Genomic DNA, 24,479 nt, shown 5'->3' with positions numbered 1-24,479 from the left:
CATATGGGTCGCGGCATCCATAAGACGCCCATACTCTCGGGTCATGGATCCCCCAACTCTGGTCTTGAGCCCGTGTCTCAGCTTCTTCTCGAACTCAAAACAACGGTGTTTCGCAGACGCCACAAGCTCAGGTGCAAACCTGGACAAACTGGTAAATGCAGCCTTAAACTCGGCCACTGGCATACTCAGCTTCTTGAGCTAACAAAACTGGTCCCTCAATTTCTCCCTAACAGTAGGGGACAGAAACTTCTCCTAGAAAGCGTCTGCAAAGGCCTCCCATGTGCCACCAATACGGCCCCTCATGAACTTCCACCACTGACCCGCATCCCCCTTAAGCTGGAAAGATGCCAAGGTCACCTTCAATGCCCCGTCTTCGATGCCAAGCATCTCAAACGTCTTAGTCATCTGCTCAAGCCACTCATCAGCCTTCAGTGGCTCTTTTGGATCCCCCACAAACTCGTCTGGATTTGACCGGAAAAACTCCCTCTTTAGAAAAGAAGGCCCTGCATCAACAACCTGGGCCGAGACTTGATTCTCAGCTTTGAGAATGCCCATGGATTCCCTCAAAGCTCCTGCTATCTCGCGGGCTAAGGCACCCATGGCCTGCTGACCTACTGGCTCGGCCACATTGGCCTGACCAACACCCTCCTACTGCTCCGGAATCTCATCCGATATAGGCATCTCCTGCCTTCTAGGCCTACCTCGCCTACCACCACGTCCTCGTCCCGACATCCAAATAAAGGTAACGAAGAACATTAGCACATTCACAAATGTGCCGAAGCTATAACACTTGCGTGCTAATGCAATGGACAACTGTAATTCACTCTACATAAGCACATAATCACATAAGCACTTACGAATTTCATTTCTGGATAATGATAGTCTCGAGGCGTTACTAGAGTTCCGGTTAGAAATAGCATTGATCAAGTGCTTTTCCAACAAGACTCACAGAAACCCAAGGATCCAATCAACATCCTAGAAACTAAATCCCATACCCATATAGTCACATAAGCATATAACATTACACTAAAGTCTCTAACAAGCGAGACAAATCCATTGTGGTACTAACTACTTCCCGCGTACCCAAAGTATTCGAACCCGGTACGCTCTGATACCAAGTTGTAATGCCCTCAAAATAAACCCTTATCATATATTCGTGACATCCGTAAACATAAGAGAAATAAACATATTTCCATTCATCAGAGTATTTAATCCAAAGGTATTACATACGGGCTTACAACTTTCCAAGCCAACACTTGGTCACAAAAGGAGAGTACTAACTCAAAATACAAAATAAGCCCTTGACTTGAATTACATGTAATACACAAAATAATTACAAAAGTAAGCCTTCAGCTTCAAAAACCTCCCAAGCTAAGTCCTTGGAGGCAGCATATCACCTACACCAGAAAATGATGTCCCATATAGGGTGAGCAAACGCCCAGTAGAGATATGCTAAACATAATATGAACAATGACTAAAACATGAGCATTCGCTAAATGTTAACCCTAGTCAACCAACTTATAACACCATTCAATCCCTTGACAAATATGTCCATGTTCATTTTACTTAATAATTTCGATTCATAAACATGGCTCAGAACCGGGCCAAACAATTTAAATGAGATTACATCTCTTATTAAAACATTTCCTTTATCCATAATTCATTTTCAAATGAGATAACTCTCATATCAAAACACTTTCATACTTCACAATAGATACACATATTTGCTGTATCAATGTCATATTAAAACACTTCCACACTTCATAAATAATTTACAGATTTGCTGTATCAATGGAGTCCATCCCCTATCTCCTTCCAAATAACATCCGGTTTAGGAGTCTATCCCCTATCTTCCCCTAAACCATGGAGTACATCCCCTATCTCCTCCCACACAAAATAATGTATATAAACAATTATCATATACACGATAAATCAATACACAGATTCGATGTATTATTCCAACCGTCATATTCAATGACATATTCAATGTGATTAGTTTCAGTTTTCCCTAATCAACATACAGTGTCTACAACAATCATGACTATCCCCCACCGATAGCACAAAGTAATTATTTCTAGACAGATAATAAATGCATCACTAGATAAATTATCAATATTTTTAAAGGTGAGTGATTAATCAATCCAACTCCACCATTCTTTTTGATAACTTCCCAATTTCACTATTTCACAATGAAAGTCATTAATTACACTAATGACCCAATAAAACTCAAATATGGCATTTTCTTTCTTTTTCCATTATTGACCCAAAGGTCCAAATATTATCATTAAACAACCACAATCTCATTTTAGGACCCAAATGCACATGTATTGGCCCAAAAGAACAAAACCCCTCTTTTCATATTGAAACCCTAACACCCACAATTACCCAACTTCAACATTACATCAAAATGACAACAAGTTTATGTCAAAGACCATAAATATGAGTAGTTATCCCTACCTCACATTCGGAGCCCAAAAGAGAAGGTGAAGAAAATCGAAAGTGCTCCAAATCCCAAGATTTTCGAATTGATAGATAGCCCAAGCCAAGCTCTGCACTTTTTACAAAGGGACAAGGCTAGAAACACACTAGAACTAGATCAAACCTTAGAGAGAAGGTGAAATGTAGTGAGAGAAGCTCTCAAAATAGATTTTGAAAAGTAAGAGAGAGAGTGAGAGTTGTAAAAGTGATCTAAAATGACCCAGCTGCCAACTGATATATGTATGACCCGCTCGAGCGGAGAATAGGACGCTCGATCGTCAAACACAAAAACTGGACCCGCTCGAGCGGAAATATACCTGCTCGAGCGCCATGACACAACTGCAAAACTCCATCCGCTCGAGCGTAGATTACACTCTTCCAGTATTTTTACAGACATCGAACACCCGCTCGAGCGCAAAGATACCCGCTCGAGCGTGACCCGCTTGACCGTAAGGAAATCCGTTTGAGCGTGAAAAACACATCTGCAGTACTTCTGCAGATGGACAAATTATTGAAGGTGTGCAAACTCCACTCGAGCGCAAGAAAACACGCTCGAGCGGATCACCAAAAATCTGGGCAACAAGAGTTGGGACAAACGCTCAACTAACCTGTTCAAAACACGCCCGGGACAATTCTAAACTCAAACACCAAGAGTTAAAGGACGGGAATGAAATACAGACAACAACAACTATCAACGGAACCTAGTCCGGAAAATAGTAAATAAGGAAGGGAAAATCGGGATCGCTATAGTGACAATTGCCGACCGATCTTTTTGGTCTTGGAATGTACCATTTGCCAGCTAAACTTGTTGGTCGTGAAATGTATTGCCGACCAAACTTGTTGGTCGTGGAATGTGACAATTGGCAACCAAATTCGTTGGCCGTGGAAACGGGTCATTATTGTCGACCAAACTATTTGGTCGTTGAATGTGCGAATTGGCGACTAACATGTTTGGTTGGAAAAATATGACTTTTTGCGACTAAAGTGTTTTAGCTATTAAATGGATTAGTCGCAATAATTATGTATTTAGCGACCAAAAATTTAGTTGGTAAATATAACTTTTTCGCGACTAAAAAACTTTTTAGTCGCTAATTACTTTCTGCGGCCCTCAATTGGCGACCAAAAAAATTAGTCGCGGATAACTTTGCCGACTAAAAACGGACTTTTGCCAACTAAATTTTTAGTCGGCAAAAGTGCGAATTCTTGTAGTGTGTAGTGTGTAGTGTCTCCTTTTAGTTCAATTGGAAAAAATATTGGGAAAATTAAACATTAGTAGAATTTTTACAAAATATTTATAGATTAATGAAAAAAATTATGTATTTAATTATTAATATTTATAAAGTTTTCTATTGATTTAATTTTGTTTAAAAAAATACACTGATGTGTAATTCTTCCAAAAATATTTCACATATTATAGTAGGAAAATTTTAAATGTCAAAGTAGAAAACTTATTTTTGAAATTATAAAAATATTCTATAGCTATGATTGGACTAAAAAGAGAATAAAAAAAATGTTGTATATCCCTTTTTTTTTTTAATCATTTTATATCACTAAGATATATGAGGACATATTTTCTTTCATTAGTTCTTTAATAATTATCTCTAAACAAGTCAAACAATTATAAGTATTCACATAGCTAGTGATGTAACATGGTGACAAAAAATCGATAATATATAACATTGCTCAAAATGAAAAGGCTTAAGAACCAAATTAAAAAATAATTAATTTCAAGGCCAAAATGAAAAGAAGATACCTTTCTTAAAAAAATGAAAAGAATATGTTCTCCCTAATAATGAGAACATCTCCAACGATTAACAAAAATGTTTTGGTGCTCTAAAACATGAGTTCTAAAGAAGCTCTAGAGGTGAGCCCACTCTATTGATGTGATGTTTTTTTTTTTCTCCCACAACACTAGAGCTGGTTTAGAACCCCAGCTCTAAAGCTCTCTATCATCACCCAACAATTAAATACATGTTAGTGTCAGCCATTAAGTTAATTAACATACTTGTGAATTTGTACTCCATCAGGTGTGAAGTCTGAGGTTAGTTTATAAATTTGTTAAATCAAAAATTAATTGTAGTGAGTCTTTTAACAAACAAGGGTGGACAACATAGCTAATTCAATGGTCTATGTAGCTATTTTTTGGAACAATAAGAAGGTTAGAGGTTCAAGATCCAAATTGATAGAACAATTATGACATTTTGTTATTAAAAAAAAAAAAAAAATAGAAGAAGGGGAGAGAGCGTCCATTTTTATCACTATTTTTATTTTTAATACAGAATATATATATATATATATATATATATATATATATGCAAGTACCATGCTTATTTATATTAGGGTTGATTTCACTTTTTACCTTTAAAATATTGTCAAATTATCTATTTAGTCTTTAAACTATTGATTGAGTCTAATAAGTTTCTAGAGCTATATATGTTACTTGGAACGTGGATCGTTTCGGTACATGGAACGAGAATGAGAATGGAAATGTAGTACGCCACATGCTCTAAAATGTGATATGATAGGGGTAGACTTATATATATATATATATATAACACTTGAGAATTTACAGTACTTCTAGAGTAATTTGCTTTTAACTATTAGCCATCTAATAAAATATAATTTTTTTTCTTCTCATGTAGCCAGGCATTTCTATGGCATTGTGATAATTTTTTGTTTTGTCTAGTCAAAATTTAACTCACCTTAGATTTGAGCTTATTATGCTGACTTTATTCTTCCTAAGCACGTATATTGAAAAAAAAAAAAAACTTTTAGGATTACTTCGGATTACTAAATTTATCATTTTAGAACGGAATTGTATCATGTTTCGGAACGTGCGTACCAATATGTAATTCATTAGGGTATTAGCGTTTTCTAGTAACACAGCTCTAGCGTATACAAATCAAAATCTATTTGGTTTCTGAACTATCGATTGAATCAATCAAATCCCTAAAGTTTTTATTTAAAACTTATTTAGTCGCTGAAAAAATTACAAAAATAAAATTAGTAAAAGACCCTAACTTTTATTCCAAAAAAATCTTACATTTCTATTTCATCTTTAAAAAGTATTTTGTTTCACTGTGTGTTAAAATTGGTATTAGAAGCTAATTTATTATATTTGCCAATAAAATTATATGAGTATTTGATATATTGAAGAAGTTGAATCAAATAAATTAAATAATAATGCTTTGCTATGACTAATAATAGAACAAAACAATATATTAATTAAGTTATTAAAATAACTTAATGAAAAACTTTAAATAATCAATTATAAATTATAAACGAAATTTGGCAAGGACTCAATAGACTGATTTATATCCGTTAGGGACTTACTAAACTCAGTTGATAGTTCTAAAACTAAATAGATAATTTGACAATAGTTCAAGGGTAGAAAGTGAAATAAACTCTTTTTGTTATAAATTATATATATATATATATATATATATATATATGGGACAAAAGACCGTTCTACTACTTAAAGTATACGCTTGTTGTCATTTTAGTCCTTTAAGTTTTAATTTTATCATTTTAGTTATCAAAGTAGTCAATTTAAGTAAAATAACGGTTGTTTAAATCGTTAATGAAATAATTATAAATTTCAATTATGGTCCCTAATGTATATTTTTTTGAGTTATGCTAAGCATTCCAAATAATCTACCAAATTTTCTACCAAATCTTTCACATGGGTGTGGGACCTACACATTTGTGGGTTTGTGTGGGTCCCACAACCATGTGAGAGATTTGGTAGAAAATTTGGTAAATTATTTGGGGTTTATAGAATTTTCTTTTCTTTTCTTTTCTTTTTTGTCATTTTGATCCAAAAAATATCAAATTTATCAATTTTGTAAATATTTCATGACCAAATTGTCAAAATAAAAAATTTTGGGAACCAAAGTGACCTGAAACAAATACTTTAAGGATCATGTGTATATTTTATTACTATTGCATTAATTATTTAGACAGTCAATTTGAAATTGAACTAAATTGACTCAAATTGAAAATTTTAAAAACAAAATTGAGAAAATTAAAAACTTAAAAGATCAAAATAATAAAGAACACATATTTTAAGAATTACAAATATATTTTATTCTATATATATGCAAGTGCCATGATTATTTCTGTTATACCGTTTTTCTTGTACATTATCTTTTGAGTTTGTTGGTTTTTAAATTACTTGCTATTTATTTCGATGACTAAAAAAATGGTGAAAATTAATGATGTATACTAGTCTCTTTGTAAAAATAATTTGGAATTTTTTTTAAAGGTCCATGATATTAAGATTTTATGAGATAAATGATATAAAATATTTTCGTACTAGTTAAGGTCCTTCAACATTTTCACAGAGAAAATTCAACTCTAAGAAATTTCACCCAACATAAAGAAATTTCGCCGACACAAAGAAATTTCATCGAGAAACCTTAGCTAATAAAAAAAAATATTTTGGACATTTTCTACGTTTCACTAATTTTCCTTAATAATTTACCAGACAAGTTTTTTGATATTAATTTTTATTTCTTTCATTTAAAAAAAAAATAATAATTATAAAAAATACCAAAACAAATGTAATTATCGATATAAAGTCAAAAGAAACAAAACTATTTGTGGAATATCAAGAAGACATTTGCCTAAACGCGTAAAAGCATGAACCATGAATCACCACGTCTTATTTTAATAATTTAAATTATTTATTTTAATAATTTAAATTATTCATTTAATGAGATATATATATATATATATATTGAGTAAGTTACATTAATTTCTCTTAAATTTTTTTTAAAAATATAATAAATTTCATAATTTTGATATAATTATATTGAACACCCTTATATCTTATTTTGATAGTGGATTTGAGTAAAGATTTAAAAAAAAAAAAGAAAAGAGAGAGAGAGAGAGAGATAGAGAGATAGAGAGAGAATTTATTTTATATTTTATTCACATTTCACTTACATTTTTCTTTTGGAAGACTTACGTGTAGATCTCAATAGGTCATGTGATAATTAACGGCGTTTTTCATCAAACACTATTAAAAAACGTCACTAATTGTTATTTTCAGTGACAGTTTAAAAAATTTGTCACTAATTTTCAGCTTTTAGCAACAGTTTGGAAAAAAATATCATAGAAAAATGTCACTAATTCTAAGTTTTAGCGACAATTTATAAAAATCATGACAAAAAATGTCACTAAGGCCTCGTTTGGGAACCATCTTTTTTAGCCAAAAAGTCAAAAAGTTACTAAATTAGCCAAAAAACCAACAACCCATACCAAAAAGTCAAAGATTCTCTTTTCTCTCTACTTTTTGCACATCTTTTCGTAAAAAGTCAAAAAGTCATCCCAAACATACTAGTTTTTTTTAGCTCATATTTTAGCCAAATAGCCAAAAAGTTACTAAATTAGCCTGTTCCCAAACGAGGCCTAATTGTCAATTTTTAGTAACATGAAAAAAATCGTCTCAAAAAAAAAATTTTAACAACAATTTTACTAAGACTAACGTTTCAATATGATTTAATGAGAATTAAATCTAATTATTAGGACCTATTACCCTTTTCTTTTTTACTTTCTAAATCTTTATCTAAATTCATAATGCAAATACAAGGCTGTATTGCATATAACATTTTGTTGCATTTTCATCAATAATTCGTTTGTTATATGGATTGAAAAATGATACGGTCAACTTATTTACACTGAAATGTACTATAGCGATCCCGATTTTCCCTTCATTGTTTAATTGTATTTCAGACTTGGGTCTGTGGATGTTGGTTGTTGTCTTCTACTCGTTCCCATCCTTTACTCTTGTATTTGAGTCTTGGGTTGTGTTGGGCAGGTTTGAAACAGGTTGGTTGTGTTTGGAAACCAAGAGTTGATGCCCAGATTTTGGCCTTCACGCTTGAGCGGGGCTTTTGATGCTCGAGTGGGCCCTTTGCTTTTGTTCCTCCGCTCGAGCGGGCATTTTGACGCTCGAGCGTGATTATTCAACCCTTAGTATTTTCCTTGCAGGTCGTCGGACGCTCGAGCGTCCATTTTAACGCTCGAGCGGGGACCTTCGTCTGCAGAACTTCTAGAAGTGTGCATTCGACGCTCGAGCGTCGCTTTTCACACTCGAGTGGGAGTCTGTGTCTGACGCTCAAACGGGGTGTTCCACGCTCGAGCTGATTGTGTATTATACCAGTCCGAATTTTAGCATTTTTAGTCACTTTTTCGACTCTCTCTCTCTCTAGCTTTTCAAAACCCAAACTTGAGAGCTTCTCACTCTAGACTACATCTTCTCTCTAAGAAATCATCTAATGTTAGTGATCTTCTACCCTAGTCCCTTTGTAAAAAGTGTGAAGCTTGGCATGGGCTACATTTTCATCCGAAATTCTATGGGTTTGGAGCACCTTCGAATTTCTACATCTTCTCCATTGAGCTCCAAAATTTAAGGTAGGGATAACTACTCATATTTATGGTCTTTGACATAAACTTGTAGTCATTTTGATTAAATGTTGAAGTTAGAAAATTTTGGGTGTTAGGGTTTCAAAATGTATAAAGAGGGGTTTTGTTCTTTTAACCCATACTTGTGTATTTTGGGTCTTAAAATGAGGTTATTGATGTTATTGATGATATTTAGACCTTTGGGTCAATGTTGAGAAAAGGGGGAGAAAAGCCCTAATTATTTGTTATGAATTAATTGGTATAATTAATTTGTGAAGGTTATGAAAATATGAAATTGAGTTGGAAATAATGAAATTCGGTAATTATGAGATTTAAATGGTGGAGTTGGATTTATTAATCACTCACATTTGAAATTGTGGATAATTTATCTGTTGGATAATTCATTATCTGTTTAGAAATAAATGTTTTGGGCTATCGGTGGAGGATAGTCTTGATTGTTGTAGACACTGCATGATGATTAGGTGAATTGAAACTAATCATATGAGTATGTCGTTGAATATGACGGATGGGATAACACATTGAATATGTACTTTGCTTGATCATTGTATATGATAAGTGTTTAAATACATTGTATATGCATGTTGTTTGGGAGAACATAGGGATGTAATCCACAGTTTGGGCGGAGATAGGAGATGTACTCCACGATTTGGGAGGAGATAGGGGATGGAATCCTAAACCGGATTTGGGAGGAGATAGGGGATGGACTCCTAAATCGGATTTGGGAGGAGATAGGGGATGGACTCCAGTGATATCTAAGTTGGCCGGAGTGTCCAGGGTGAAAGTCCTGAAATCCTAATTGCGTTTGCATAACGTAGATGAATTGAAGTATTGTTAATATGAGTTGTAGTCTCATTTGAAAATTGAATCTTTGAAGTATTGCTAATATGAGTTGTAAGCTCATTATGAACTGTTTGGTTGAATAAAGAACAATATCTATGAATTGGTTTGGATAATGAAATAGAAAGAGATGTGTGTTTGTTTATATGAGTTAAACATTTACCAAATGTCGATGTATTAGTTGTTGCTCATATTATGTTTAACATATCTCTACTGGGCGTTGGCTCATCCTATATGGGACATCATTTTCAGGTTCAGGTGTTATGCCAGCTCCAAGGACCCTGGGAGTTGAAGACTCTTTTGTTTATTTTGTTATTTTTGGTGGTACATGTAAATTCAAGCCAAGGGCTTATTTGTGTAAAGAGTTAGAACTTTTCCTTTCTTGTAACCAAGTGTTGACTTGGAAAGTTGTAAGCCTACAGGGCATTTACTTTTGTTGTCAACATGTATTACTTTTTGTAAGAATACTCTGATGAATGGAAATATGTTTTATTCTCTTGTCTTTTATATCATGATTGTTGGGTTTATATGTATTATTTTGAGGGCGTTACAACTTGGTATCAGAGTGTATCGGGTTTGAATACTTGGGTACGTGGGAAGTGGTTAGTACCACAGTGGGTTTGTCTCGCTTGTTAGAGACTTAGATGTAATGTTATGTGTTTATTTGATAACATGTTTACGTGACTATTTGGGTATGAGATTTAGTTTCTAGGATTTTGATTGGATCCTTGGGTTTCTGAGAGTCTTGTTGGAAAGGCACTTGATCACTGCCGTTTCTAACTGGAACTCTAGCAACGCCACGGGACTGTTATTATCCGGAAATGAAATTCGTAAGTGCTTATGTGATTATGTGCTTAAATGGAGTGAATTATAGTTGTCTATTGTATTACGACGTGAGTGTTATAGCTTCGGCACATTTGTGAATATGCTAATGTCTTCGTTACCTTTATTAGGATGTCAGGACGAGAACGTGGTGGTAGGCGAGGTAGGCCTAGGAGGCAGGAGATGCCTATACAGGATGAGATTCCGGCGCAACAAGAGGGTGTTGGTCAGGCCAATGTGGCTGAGCCAGTAGGTCAGCAGGCCATGCGCCTTAGCCTGCGAGATGCCAGGAGCGTTGAGGGAATCTATGGGCATTCTCAGGGCTGAGAATCAAGCCTAGACCCATGTAGCTGAGGCAGGGCCTTCCTTTCTGAAGAGGGAGTTTTTCCGGTCTAATCCAGATGAGTTTCTGGGGGATCCAAAAGAGCCACTTAAGGCTGATGAGTGGCTTGAGCAGATGATGAAGACGTTTGAGATGCTAGGCATCGAAGATGGAGGTTTGCGGGTGACCTTGTTGTCCTTCCAGCTGAAGGGAGACGCGGGTCAGTGGTGGAAGTTTACGCAGGGCCGTATTGGTGGGACTTGGAAGGCCTTTGTAGATGCCTTCCAGGAGAAGTTTTTGCTTCTCGCTGTTAGGGAGAAATTGAGGGATTAGTTCTGTCAGCTCAAGTAGCTGAACACACCAGTGGCCAAGTTTGAGGCCGCATTTACCAGCTTATCAAGGTTTGCTCCTGAGCTAGTGGCATCTGAAGAACGTCGTTGTCTTGAGTTCGAGAAGAAATTGAGACCCGGGCTCAAGCTTAGAGTTGCAGGGTCCATGACTCGAGAGTATGGGCGCCTTATGGATGCTGTGGCCCATCTTGAGATTATTATGCATGAGGAGGAGGAGAGGATGAGGGGCTCCAAGAGGAGTCAGGATGGTTAGGGGGACGGTAGGAGACAGAGGAGTCCTAACCCTCAGCAGTCCCAGGGTGCGTTTACGAGATCTTCCTTTCCAATGCCGAGTTCAGGCTCTTGGAGAGGCAATCAGGGAGACTTTACCTGTTACAAATGTGGTCAGCTGGACTACAAGTCTCCAGCTTTCCCACAGAAGGGAGGAGGGCAGAGAGCAGCTTCATCTTCGACTCGTCCTTAGAGCCAGAGTTAGGGCAGAGGCTAGCCGCTCTCTTGTTACCAGTGTGGTCAGGCGGGGCACCTGAAGAGGTTTTGCCCACAGTTGAGTGGCACATCTGGTGCATCTGGGTCAAGGCAGAGTTTTCAGCCAGCTCAGTTAGTTCAGGCCTCGAGGGCCAATCAGGGAGCCTCATCATCTCAGTCTGTGCAACAGTCTTTTGCTCCGAGAGGTGAGCAGGTAGATCAGGGGCCTTCAGGGCGTGTGTATGCTGTTACTGCATAGGATCTTGTACCGGCTCCATCTGTTGTGAGAGGTACCTTTCTGTTTTGCAACTCGGTTGCTAATATGTTGATTGATACGGGTGCATCCCATTTCTTTATATCTGCTGCATTTGCATCTATTTTGGGGTTGGAGTTGGCACAGTTAGCTTCTCCTATTTGTGTTGTATCACCTGTTGGGGCTGAGTTGATTTTAAAACAGGGGTGTAGAGGTTATGATATAGAGGTCGCAGACCGCCGGCTTCCATTTTCTTTTGTGGTAATGGCTATGTCGGGTTTTGATGTGATTTTGGGTATGGATTGGTTATCGTCATACCAGACTGTTATTGATTGCTACCGCTAGAGGGTTACTGTGTGTACCTTGAGCGGGGATTGTTTCAATTTCTTGGGAGATTGGGTGGGTAGTGTTTTGCCACCAGTGTATGATCCACGAGGCCGGGGTGAGCTTAGTTGTCTTCTCGCTAGCTGTATGAGTAGTGAGTGCGATGAGAGCTAGGCTGAGTTGCCAAGAGTGGTTTGTGAGTACTCGGACGTCTTTCTTGAGGATCTTGCTAGTTTGCCACCTCACCGAGAGATTGAGTTCTCTGTTGACTTGGTGCCTGGCACGACATCGATTTCCATCGCATCGTATCGTTTTGCCCCAGCCGAATTGAGTGAGTTGAAGATTCAACTCCAGGAGTTGCTAGATAAGGGCTTTATCCGCCCTAGTGCTTCGCCGTGGGGAGCACCAACCCTCTTTGCTAAGAAGAAAGACGGGGCTTTGAGACTTTGTATTAATTACCGGAAGTTGAATCGGGCTACGGTTAAGAACAAGTACCTTATGCCTCGTATAGACGATTTGTTTAACGAGTTAAAAGGGTCCTATTGTTTCTCTAAGATAGACTTGAGATCGGGTTACCATCAATTGAGGGTCAGGGAGGAAGATATCCCGAAGACGGCATTCCGTACGCGGTATGGCCACTATGAGTTTTTTGGTGATACCTTTTGGGCTAACCAATGCACCGACAGTGTTTATGGACTTGATGAACCGGATTTTTTGGGAATTCTTAGATCATTTTGTGGTCGTTTTTGTGGACGACATCCTGATTTATTCACCTTCTGAGGAGGAGCACGAGGAACACTTGAGAGTGGTGCTTGAGTTGCTTAGAGCCCATAAGTTGTATGCTAAGTTCGGGAAGTGTGAGTTCTGGCTAAGAGAGGTTAAATTCTTAGGCCATGTAGTCTCCGGGGAAGGGGTGTCTGTTGATACATCCAAGGTAGAGGCAGTGCAGGATTGGGCACAGCCTAAGAGTGTTTTTGAGATCCGTAGTTTTCTAGGATTGGCCGGTTATTACCGTAGGTTTGTGAAAGATTTCTCCAGGCTAGCTTCGCCGTTGACTAGGTTGACGCGGAAATGGGTCAAATTTGTATGGAGTGAGACTTGTGAAAAGTCGTTCCAAGAGCTTAAAGTTAGAGTTACCACCGCTCCAGTTTTGATCATTCCGAAGAGGGGTTTGGGTTATGTAGTGTATTGTGATGCCTCACGAGAAGGTTTGGGTTGTGTGTTGATGCAAGAGGGGAAAGTAGTGGCCTATGGCTCACGTCAGTTGAAAATACACGAGAAGAATTATCCTACACATGACCTAGAGTTAGCAATTATAATTTTTGCCTTGAAGATTTGGAGGCATTACCTGTATGGTGAGAGGTTCGAGGTGTTCTCGGATCATAAGAGTCTGAAATATCTGTTTACACAGAAAGACTTGAATCTGACGCAGAGAAGGTGGATGGAGTTCATTGAGGATTACAACTTTAAGTTGCACTATCACCCGGGTAAAGCCAATGTTGTGGCCGATGCCCTTAGTAGGAAATCCATTAGTGATGTAGCTTGTATAGCCATCCGGGAATGGGAGATGTTGGGTGCACTTGGCGAGTTTGATTTACTTCTGGGTGAATCCGTTGAGTCTGTGGCCTTGTTTTCTGTAGTTGCGCAGCCCACACTTGTGAATCGAGTGTTAGAGGCACAGATGAGTGACCTTGAGGTAAAATCCCTCCGAGAGAAGATCTCCAGTGGGAAGGTTGAGAAGGGTTTAACTATATATCCCGACCTGAGTGTGAGGTAGCGAGACCGTCTGTTGGCGCTGGAGTCTTGTCGAGAGAAAATACTCCGAGAGTTTCACCATTCACGCCTTGCGGTGCATCCGGGAGGCACTAAGATGTATCGTGATTTGGGCTGCCAGTTTTGGTGGCGGGGTATGAAGAAAGATGTGGTAGTGTTTGTGTCTAAGTGCCTTACTTGTCAGCAAGTGAAGGCCGAGCATCAGAGGCTAGCGGGTTTGTTGCAACCCTTGCCTATAGCCGAGTGGAAGTGGAAGCATGTCACGATGGACTTCGTTGTAGGTCTTTCGAGGACTCAGCGGGGTAGTGATGTTATTTGGGTGGTTGTAGACCGGTTGACTAAGTCGGCACACTTCATTCCTATGCACGTGAGAGATTCGGTAGATCATCTTGCCGACCTGTATGTTTGGGACATAGTGAGGTTGCACGGAGTCCCAGTGTCGATTGTCTCATATAGAGATCCACGTTTTACTGCTAAGTTGTGACAGAGTTTGCAAAGTGCCTTGGGCACTAAGTTGACCTTTAGCACGGCTTATCGTCCTCAGACTGACGGGCAGTCCAAGCGTACTATTCAGATCGTTGAGGATATGCTTCGAGGCTGTGTCCTTGACTTTAGTGGTTCGTGGGAGAGGCACTTGCCCTTAGTGGAGTTTGCCTACAACAATAGTTTCAAATCGAGTATTGGCATGGCACCATTTGAGGCCTTGTATGGCTGACCGTGTAGGTCTCCAGTGTGTTAGACCAAGTGGGTGATGCACCTCTGTTGGGCCCGGAGTTGGTGCGGTAAACGACAGAGAAAGTTGAGCTTATCCGTAGGAGGCTTGTTACAACCCAGAGTCGCCAAAAGAGTTATGCCGACCGTTGGAGGAGGCCTGAGGCCTTTGGCCTTTGAGGTAGATGATCACATCTTTCTAAAAATTTTACCTAGGCGGGGTTTGATGAGGTTTGGGAAGAGTGAGAAGTTGTCCCCTCGGTTTATTGGTCCCTTTGAAACCCTTGAACGTATTGGAGAGGTTGCATACTGTTTAGCTTTACCACCGCAGTTGTCCGGAGTGCATGATGTGTTTCATGTTAGTATGCTTCGGAAATACGAGCCAAATCCGTCATACGTGTTGGATTGAACCGACTTAGAGGTAGATGAGGATGCCTCGTATGAGGAGAGACCGGTACGGGTCATGGATAGACGAGATCAAGTCTTGCGAGGCAAGACGATACCCTTGGTGAAAGTTTTGTGGAAACATCACGGGGTGGAAGAAGCCACTTGAGAACGTGAGTTGGAGGTTCGTGGGAAATACCCGAACTTGTTTGTTAATATTTAACCATGTATTGGGAATTTTGTTTTGTTAATAAATTCTTGAAACATTTGATATGTTTTAGATTGTGGAAATGTTATAGCCATTGAATATGGTTCGGAAATAGAAGTTTATTTTAACATTGCATATGTTAATTATGTTTTGGAAATGCAAGTATATTGTTGACATTGAATATGTTATTGAATTATGGAATACTTGTGTTAAAATTGTTGAATTTCATAGAAAAGCATGTTGATAATGAATATTGAGTTATATTGTAAATTGCCTCTTGAAAAGAGATGGGATGACCGGTAATGGGTCACGATGTTGAGTATTAAATTGTAATATGGTTGAGAATTGAGAAATCTTGTTTCTGAAACTTATTTATCTAATTTCAGGGACAAAATTCTTTAAGGGGGGGAGGTTATAGCTATCCCGGTTTCCCCTTCATTGTTTAATTGTATTCCGGGCTCGGGTCCGTGGATGTTGGTTGTTGTCTTATACTCGTTCCCATCCTTTACTCTTGTATTTGAGTCTTGGGTTGTGTTGGGCAGGTTTGAAACAGGTTGGTTGTGTTTGGAAACCAAGAGTTGATGCCCAGATTTTGGCCTTCACGCTCGAGCAGGGCTTTGGACGCTCGAGCAGGGCTTTTGACGCTCAAGCGGGCCGTTTGCTTTTGTTCCTCCGCTCGAGCGGGCATTTTGACGTTCGAGCGTGATTATTCAACCCTCAGTATTTTTCCCTGCAGGTCGTCGGACGCTCGAGCGGGGACCTTCGTCTGCAGAACTTCTGGAAGTGTGCATTCGACGCTCGAGCGTCGCTTTTGTAGACTGCTAAAACTAACCTTAGAAAATTTTTGTAGACTGCTAAAACTAAAAATCGATACTTGTGTTGAACACAATCGCCTTAAAGCAAATTTCTCTATCGCTTCGGTGCTTCGAGTTTGACCGGCATCTCCTTCTCAGTATACAACGATTGCACTTAAAGTTGCATGCACATCAACTCTAAGCCTGGCGAACCAACCGGTGAAAAAATTCTCTCTTAGAATTTCCTAAACTTCTATTGTGCAGAAAATGCAGAAGCAGATGAGAGTGACAAAAAAAAAAAAAAAAAGAAAGGAAAATGAAGATTCGAAATTAGAACCTTTCTTTTTATTTTTTATTTTTTTTATGTTTGTGTATTCATACTATTTTTCGGTCCCTTTCTTGTGTACACTACAAGAACTAACCACTTTGCTGACTAAATATTATTTAGTCACGAAAACCACATATTTTTTGGGAAGGAAAAAAAAAAAAAAGTAGCCAAAAGTTTTTATTTTCCACTACTAATGTGATTTAGTGTAAAAAATGTAGTGTTTTGTGACTAATTTTAAATATTGGTCGCTAAAACTAGAAGCGAGAAGGTGAAAGGGAGGGACAAACGTCAGGTCGGGTCAGGTCGAGTCGGGTTCGGGTCGACACTACATAATAAGTGATTTGTGTTTGCTGAAGCTCGGCCCGGCCCTAATATCGGGCCTCTATATCTGCCCAAGCCTGATCCAAACGATAATTATAAATATCAAGCCCACCCATTGGGCTATTTGTTAAAAAAAAAAAATTTAAAACATTTCATAATTAAATTCAACCACACATTATTTTTCTTAAATAAATATATTGATATATTATTATAAATTGAAAGATTTTCTGTACAAATTGAATGATTTTTATTAAATAAATTCAATCACACACCACCACAAATGCGAGTTTCAATAAAATCAACAAAGATAAAGTCTAGATCGCAAAAAAATATATTTTTTTAACGTATTAGATATAATTAATTAATTAATTAGCGAGCCGGGCTGAGTCGGGCTAGGTTAAAAGTATAAATCCCAAGCACAATCCACTAATATTTTCAAGCAAAAAATGTAGGCCCAACCCAACCCTATAGGCTAAAACAACCTTCCCAAGCCCTAGAAAAATAACTCTGGGCCAGGCGGGCTAACGGGCTGATTTTCATCCCTAAGTAGCCAAAAAATTTTTAGTGACTAATGAATTTTGGTTACAAATATCAAAACGACGCTGTTTTGATGGTTAGCATACCTATTGTATTATGTGGTGACCAAAACCTGCAGTAGGGAAAAAAAATTCGTTTGGTTTTTTCTCTTTTGGTGACCATGTGATTGATCGAAAAAAATTGCTAATACTTTTGAAGACTAAATTTGTTAATCAGTGTTTTACTAACTAATGTCTTAAAAATTGGACCGGGGAGTGAATAAGAAAATAGATTGGGTGGACGGGTCACCGGTTCAACCATCGAGTCAAACTGGAATCAAACTGTAATGTCATAATTATTTTATAAACTTATTTAATAATAACATAAGAATTAAGAAACATTTATTTAAATTATTTTTAATTTTTAACGTAAACATATTTATATTGATTATTTGTAAAATATATTAATTATATGTGATGTTTGAAAAAAATATATTTACCAAATATAAACCAAGGTTGAGTGTGGGATGATGATTATTTGGAATACTACTTTCATGTGATTCTATGCTCAACTCTCCCAAGCAACATACTTACGAAAATTTTCTTGCCATTTGACAAAATGAAAGCTCGGCTGATTTAACTAAATCGATTCCAGTTTGAACAGTACCCGAACTAGACACCGAGCAATCCCAATCTGATTTTCAAAACAGTACTTTCGCAATTAACTTTTTTTGGTTTAGTCGCGATAGTTATATGTTCAACGACCAAAAGTTTAGCCGCTAAATACTCTTTTTTTGTTGCATAATGTTTTTGCCGACTAAAAATAGTCTTTGTGCTACTAAAGTTTTAGTTGGCAAAAGTGTAATTTCTTTAGTGGCAATTATGAAAAAACTATGAGGTTACTTGTATTTTTTTTCAAATCTTAAGGTAGATCAGTATAGTTTACACTCTTTTTTTAAGATTTGTGTTTAAAAAATTTACTTTTTCAAGTGCATCTAATTTTGAAGGCTCTTTAAATTAGAAAATTCTAAAACAAGTTCAGCAAAAATAGAGGGGGAAAAAAAGTTTTGTTTGTTGTATTTAGTGGATTTTTTTTCTTTTTTTTTTAAAAAAAATTAGGTTGATCTAGTTTAGTACTATTTAAAATATTTTCTAAAATGTTCATTGAGTGAAAAAAAAAAAATAAATAAAAATTAACTGTCAAACTCCACCACTATTATATGAAGCATCGGTTTCTTTGAAATTTTGTCACGATTTTTTTGCACTAAAATTATTTCTTATAGATCTAATTGCTTCAAACTAAGTTAGGAAATACCACAATAGTTTGAAAAGCGGTAATTTTGTGCACTCTTAAAATTATGAGATAGAACCACATAGATTAGTGAGATAATCTATCTACTTAAAATGATGTCACATTGACTATTTGTTTACCCCACTTGCATAAAAGCATGGGATGGACCACTTTAACTTGCATTCTATTTCTATAAATAGGGGTGCTCTACTTGACAACTTCATAGTTCATAACCAATCTTCCTTCTCTTGTCTGAATTTTCCCACCATCCAATTCCTCCAACCATCTTCCCACAAATCAGCAAGACCTACCTGACCTGAATTCCATCATCCATGGCCGCCACAACCACCACCACCATCTCCACTACCCACAAATGGAGCATTTCTGTCGCTGAAGATCTCAAATGTCTCACTCCCCACTGCACCTTCACTGTTAAGTTTTTTCTTCTTTTTTCTTTCTTTTTCGGGTACAGTACTCGTGATCTTTCAATGAGGTACACAGCCTCTGGCCAGGATGCTAACTAACTGCAATAATCATCTTCATCTCCGTGTACATGGGTATGGGCCGGAGAGGAGGTCTCTGGCCTGTGGGTCCACCACGGATTCTAATTTGATGATCCAAGCCATTGATCTCATAATATCTTGCCTAAACTACTAAAATAAATAAATAAATAAATAAAATTCAAATTGATGGATATCCGTAGTCACACAATTTTACATGGACGTACAATACATTTTCAAAATCATACTAAACGTTACTTTTTTGAAATTGTTGACTGAACCACCTGAATAAGAGAGAAGATGCTCCTTTTATGATAATTCCTTACTTTGAAATACTGATTTTCTAGGAGCTGATTGCAGGATGAAATTTCAGCAAAGCAAGAACAACAATTGGAGGAAGTTAGGAGTGTGTTAAGAAAAGTTGTGGAAGAAGAAGACTCACTAAAAGGTCTGGTCATGATCGATGCCCTCCAACGTCTAGGCATTAATTACCACTTCCGGGAGGATATTGAAAATGTTTTACACAGCCAATATATGAATTCTGGCAGCCATAGCTTTACTGATCAACATGACGATCTTTATGAGGTTTCGACTCGCTTCCGTCTGTTGAGGCAACAAGGCTACAATGTGCCCACAGGTTGGTGTATATACTATGTGTGTTTCAGTGGATTTTCATTTCTTGTGGAAAACATTTTATAAAAATATTTTTCGTACAAAATGTTTTCCTATGTATGATTGTCGCCTTGAAATTAATACGCTAGTTGTGGTGTTGGCATGGTGGTAGTGGTGATGGTGGTGGGGGTGGGGTGGTGGTGGTATTGGTGGTGGAAGTGTTAATGGGGTGGTGGTTGTGATGGTGGAAGATGTGTGGGTGATGGTGATGGTAAAATTTGTTTGGTTAACACTTTGTTCTTTTCAAAAGTAGAAAATATTTTTCGTCCAAATAAACTTATTTTTCGCTAACCATAGAAAATGTTTTGAGTAGATTTTCATTTCCTTCCATACTAAATGTTAGAGGAAAAAAAGAAAAAAAAAACGTTTTTCAGAAAATATTTCCTGTTGCAACAAACAGAGCAATAATTTCTTCTTCTATCCACAATCATCCTCATTACAGTAGTTAACAAGTTGGTTGGTATTGGAACAGATGTGTTTGACAAGTTCAAGGACAAGGACGGAAGGTTCAAACAGAACTAAGTGAAGACATTAGAGGGTTAATGGGATTATATGAAGCATCTTAGCTAAGCATAGAAGGAGAAGACATACTTGATCAAGCTGCAGACTTCAGTGCCCAACAACTTGATGGGTGGTTGACACGTCTTGATAATCATCATCAAGCCAAAGTTATCAGCATCACACTAAGGCATCCCCAACATACGAGCTTGGCAAAGTTCATGGCCAAGAACTTCCTCAGTGATTACAATGGCCCCAATGCAAATGTCCTGCAAGAACTAGCAAAAATGGATTTCAATATGTCTCCGTCCGTGTACCAGAAGGAAATGCTTCAAGTTTCCAAGTAAGTTTGGCTTTAATTTTGTTTTAATTGTGGTACTAAGCGTGTTCAAGAGGGCATAGGATTCTCTGTCCTTAAAATTCATGTGCCCCTGTCCCTAATGTACTTCTAGTTGCATGATCGTGCCTCAAGATTTTAGTATTTTGAGATTCACGTCAAATTGTTAGGTTGGAAGTGTATTAGGGACAAGGTTTTTGAAGACAGAAGATCCCTGGCCATTTTTTGGCACTTCTCTCTTCTCTATTCTTAACACTTACAAATCTCTACTGGAACTCAAGATCCAAACACACGCTAAGTGTGTTGAAAAGGACTTTTGATTTTTTGTCCTGAAAATTCATGTCCACTTTTCCTAATATACTCCCAGTCAAAGGATCCGATGGACAAGGTTTTTTAGTGCAGAAGATACTTGACCGTTCAAAAACGGAGATTATTCACTGCTTATGTATGGTTTTTTCATCTCAGATGGTGGAAAAGCACAGGTTTGGGCGATGAGTTGAAGTATGCAAGAAACCAACCACTAAAATGGTACCTGTGGTCTATGGCAACCCTCACTGACCCAAGCTTATCAGAGCAAAGAGTTGAGCTCACAAATCCGATCTCTCTTGTCTACATAATAGATGACATTTTTGATGTTTATGGCACACTAGAAGAACTTATTCTCTTCATAGAGGCTGTCAATAGGTGTGCATCTCCTCCATCATCGTCATCACTATATTCATCTTCAAAATTTTCAATTCTGTAATACTAACCAGTAGTTACTGGAAGCAGATGGGAACTAGCAGCTGTTAACGAACTACCCAGCTATATGAAGATTTGTTTGAACGTTCTTCATGACAGCACAAACGAAATTGCCTATGGGGTCCACACAAAGTATGGTTGGAACCCCATTGATTCTCTGCGAAGAACGGTATATCATAATATTACCAGCAAATTATGTCAGGTGCATACTTAGGATTCTATGAGATAGTTTGTGAGAATTACAAATGGATTGGCTTTAACAAAATCCTTGATTGTTGCAGTGGACAATTTTGTGCAACGCGTTCTTAGAAGAAGCGAAATGGTTTTCTTCAGGGCAGTTGCCAAAAGCAGAAGAGTACTTGAAGAATGGGATTGTTAGTTCAGGTGTGCCCGCAGTGTTAGTTCTATGTTCTTTCTCTTGGGTCATGGAATGAACAAGGAAAGTGTCGATTTTATGATCGACAACCCTGGCATCATAACCTCTACTGCTACAATTCTCCGTCTGTGGGATGATTGGGAAGTGCCAAGGTAACACAAAGTTCATTTTCTATCAAGAAATTATTTTCATGGACCACGTAAATGAAGATAAAATGTTGTCCTAATGTAAAGCCAACCACCCCAAAATATCAAGTAAATTAGTGGACCACATTCTGACCTACAAGGAGGCATTAGCAAGGCCTACGCTGATAATGGCACTAGCAGATGTAGACGGTGTCGGCTGGTAACACACTCTGGCTCAATGGTATCACATGATGTAATCCAACAGAGCCATTGATTCAGACCCCATAACAACTATGAGAATTGTCATGGCCCCTGATAATGAAACAAAGCCATTTGTGTAGACACCATAAACATGAGAATGGATTCCACAAAAAGGAAAAGAAATTGTGAAAGCATTTCAGAAAATGGTGGCCCTATTTGTGTTTGAGTCCATGGAATCCATTCTCCACAGTAGGGGCACCGTTAGAGAAACAAAAAGTATGAAACATCACCCACCAAGGCCATTTGTCAAAGTTCAATGTGAACAATCATAATGACAATCATAAAAAGTTCACTCAATGTCAAGCCTTCTAAAAAGTTCTTAACATCTTAGGAATTTTTTTTTTTTAAAAAGAATTAAAAATAAAAATAAAAAAGTGCTTGTGCTTAGCAGAGGTTTTCATTTCCTTACATGAACCATTTATATTCGGTTTAGCTCTAATATAAGCTTGGACTAAAACTGACAGGATGAGAATCAAGACGGTCACGATGGATCCTATATAGATTGCTACAGGAAGGAGCACGAGGGCTCCACAGCTGAAACCGCAAGAAAGCAAGTTGTTGACATGATTTCAGATGCATGGAAGCGACTCAACCGGGAATGCCTGTCTCCAAATCGATTTTCTGCCAATTTCACCCAGGGTTGTCTTAATACTGCAAGGATGGTTCCTTTGATGTACTGCTATAATGACAATCATAACCTCCCAATCCTTGAGGAGCATATGAAGTCAATGTTCCATGATAGTGTTTCTCTCTAAGGATTCAATGAAAGTAATAAAATATTGCTATTTTTCCTTAGCAGAGTATACCAGACTAATACTGTTATATAGTCCAAACAAAATACAAAAATAAATACTATATGATGTAGTACCAAAAACATGTAATAGAGAAAGTAGGGTGTCGATCTTGGGATCCATTGATTCAAGAATAAATTGTTCTATAAACTCTTTGATTCACAAAAAATACTGGAAATAAAGGCTCAACAATGATTGATTCAAAACGAATGTTCACGATTAAAAGAAGAGTATAAACTTGAAATTGTAAGCCTTACAATAATTATTTATAATGGAAAGCAGGCCGAACGATACTGGGAAACAATCGAAATTGGCAGTTCCTTAGCTAGCTAGACAAAAAGTAAGGAAATATAACGAAAATTAACAAAAATGGAAACAATGAAATATGACAAAAAAAGGTACTAATTTAGAGCATCTCCATCAAAATAGTCAAATTTTTAGTTAAATTTTAACTAAAGTCTATTTTTTTTTTTTTTATATTTTAGCTAATCATCTTTTCAAATACATTTTTCATAAAATTCTTTATTCTTTATTTCATTTGTTGAGTTCTTTTTTCATGGCTACATGTAGTTAGTGGTTTAATATTCAACTAAAGTAACTAGCCAATAATTGAGTTTGATGGAATGTGTTTCTATAATTTTGTACTATAAAATAGCCAAGAGAATACTCTAATGAGCTTGATAATGATGTTCCTAGGCTACCACGATAAAGGCAAATTCAATGGAAATGAATTCTGACTTCTATACTAAAGAGTAACTGAAATTGCAGACTTTAGTCTCGGAAATTCTAAACCTTTGTGTTCTAAACTTTGTCATTCGAACTCTAGTTTCTGCTATCTTGGTTGGTCTCTTAGGAACTCACTACAAACATAGTTAGGTGGCTATACCAGACCGTCAGATGTTGTTCGGGCACGACTAACACCAAATCAATTACACCTTTAGAGGATGTAAAGTCTCCTAGACACAAAGCAATTACGATGGAAGATATATTGGGTCTGTCAAGTGGACAACCTCAATCATTTCTCCTCTCTCAATACCATCCACATAATGTTTCAATCTTTGGCCATTTACCTTAAAGGTCGTACCATCTTGTGGATTTTTAATCTCAACTACACCATGCAGAAATACTTCAATAACCTTATATGGGCCATCCCACTGAGACCGGAGTTTACCTAGAAACAATCACAATTTAGCATTGAATAGCCACAGTTTTTGGTGAGGCTCAAAGGACATACGAGAAATGTGTTTATCATGAAATGCCTTAGTCCTAGCCTTGTAAATTTTGGAGTTCTCATATGCATCATTGTGGAGCTCCTCTAACTCATTAAGTTGGAGTTTTCGATGGTTAGCAGCTTTGGCCATCTCAAAATTGAATTTCTTAATGGCCCACAAAGCCCGGTGTTGTCACGCTCCACTTTTTATTACTTGGAAGTGTTACCAAATTCATTACTTAATTCAATTTCAGAGATAATATGCGGAAATAAACTCTTTAGTCCAATGAGTAGAAATAAATAATCATTCTCTCATCCGAATGCAAATTAAATACAACATGAGCATACTGAATAAAATGCCCG

The 24,479-nt window shown here is 37.4% G+C and overlaps 1 protein-coding gene and 1 pseudogene across 2 annotated transcripts; one reads left to right on the top strand and one right to left on the bottom strand.

The window, feature by feature from the left end:
* Window positions 1-18,813: 18,813 nt before the first annotated feature.
* LOC145789122 ((3S,6E)-nerolidol synthase 1-like) lies at window positions 18,814-22,910 on the top strand (annotated as a pseudogene). The gene is made up of 7 exons (XR_014340633.1): window positions 18,814-19,036; window positions 19,466-19,742; window positions 20,250-20,618; window positions 21,078-21,296; window positions 21,384-21,522; window positions 21,635-21,881; window positions 22,580-22,910. The product of XR_014340633.1 is annotated as a (3S,6E)-nerolidol synthase 1-like (transcript).
* A 967-nt stretch (window positions 22,911-23,877) lies between these two features.
* LOC114288845 (uncharacterized) lies at window positions 23,878-24,267 on the bottom strand. The gene is made up of 2 exons (XM_028232459.2): window positions 24,141-24,267; window positions 23,878-24,077 (listed from the first exon to the last, which is right to left on the bottom strand). The coding sequence occupies exons 1-2, from the start codon at window positions 24,265-24,267 to the stop codon at window positions 23,878-23,880; spliced, it is 327 nt and encodes a 108-aa protein (XP_028088260.2).
* Between the last annotated feature and the right edge of the window lie 212 nt (window positions 24,268-24,479).

Source organism: Camellia sinensis, chromosome 9 (genome assembly GCF_055761805.1).
Source record: "Camellia sinensis isolate YWXY chromosome 9, ASM5576180v1, whole genome shotgun sequence".
Lineage (NCBI taxonomy): Eukaryota > Viridiplantae > Streptophyta > Magnoliopsida > Ericales > Theaceae > Camellia > Camellia sinensis.
The sequence above is the reverse complement of the archived record's forward strand: the minus strand, read 5'-3'. Positions and strand labels throughout refer to the sequence as shown.

What these genes read in the sequence shown, in the direction of transcription:
- LOC114288845 (XM_028232459.2), bottom strand. Translation starts at nt 24,267, where the DNA reads ATGGCCAAAGCTGCTAACCATCGAAAACTCCAACTTAATGAGTTAGAG. An exon ending in TCATGATAAACACATTTCTC is followed by an intron (nt 24,078 to 24,140) that starts GTATGTCCTTTG and finishes GATTGTTTCTAG; the next exon opens with GTAAACTCCGGTCTCAGTGG.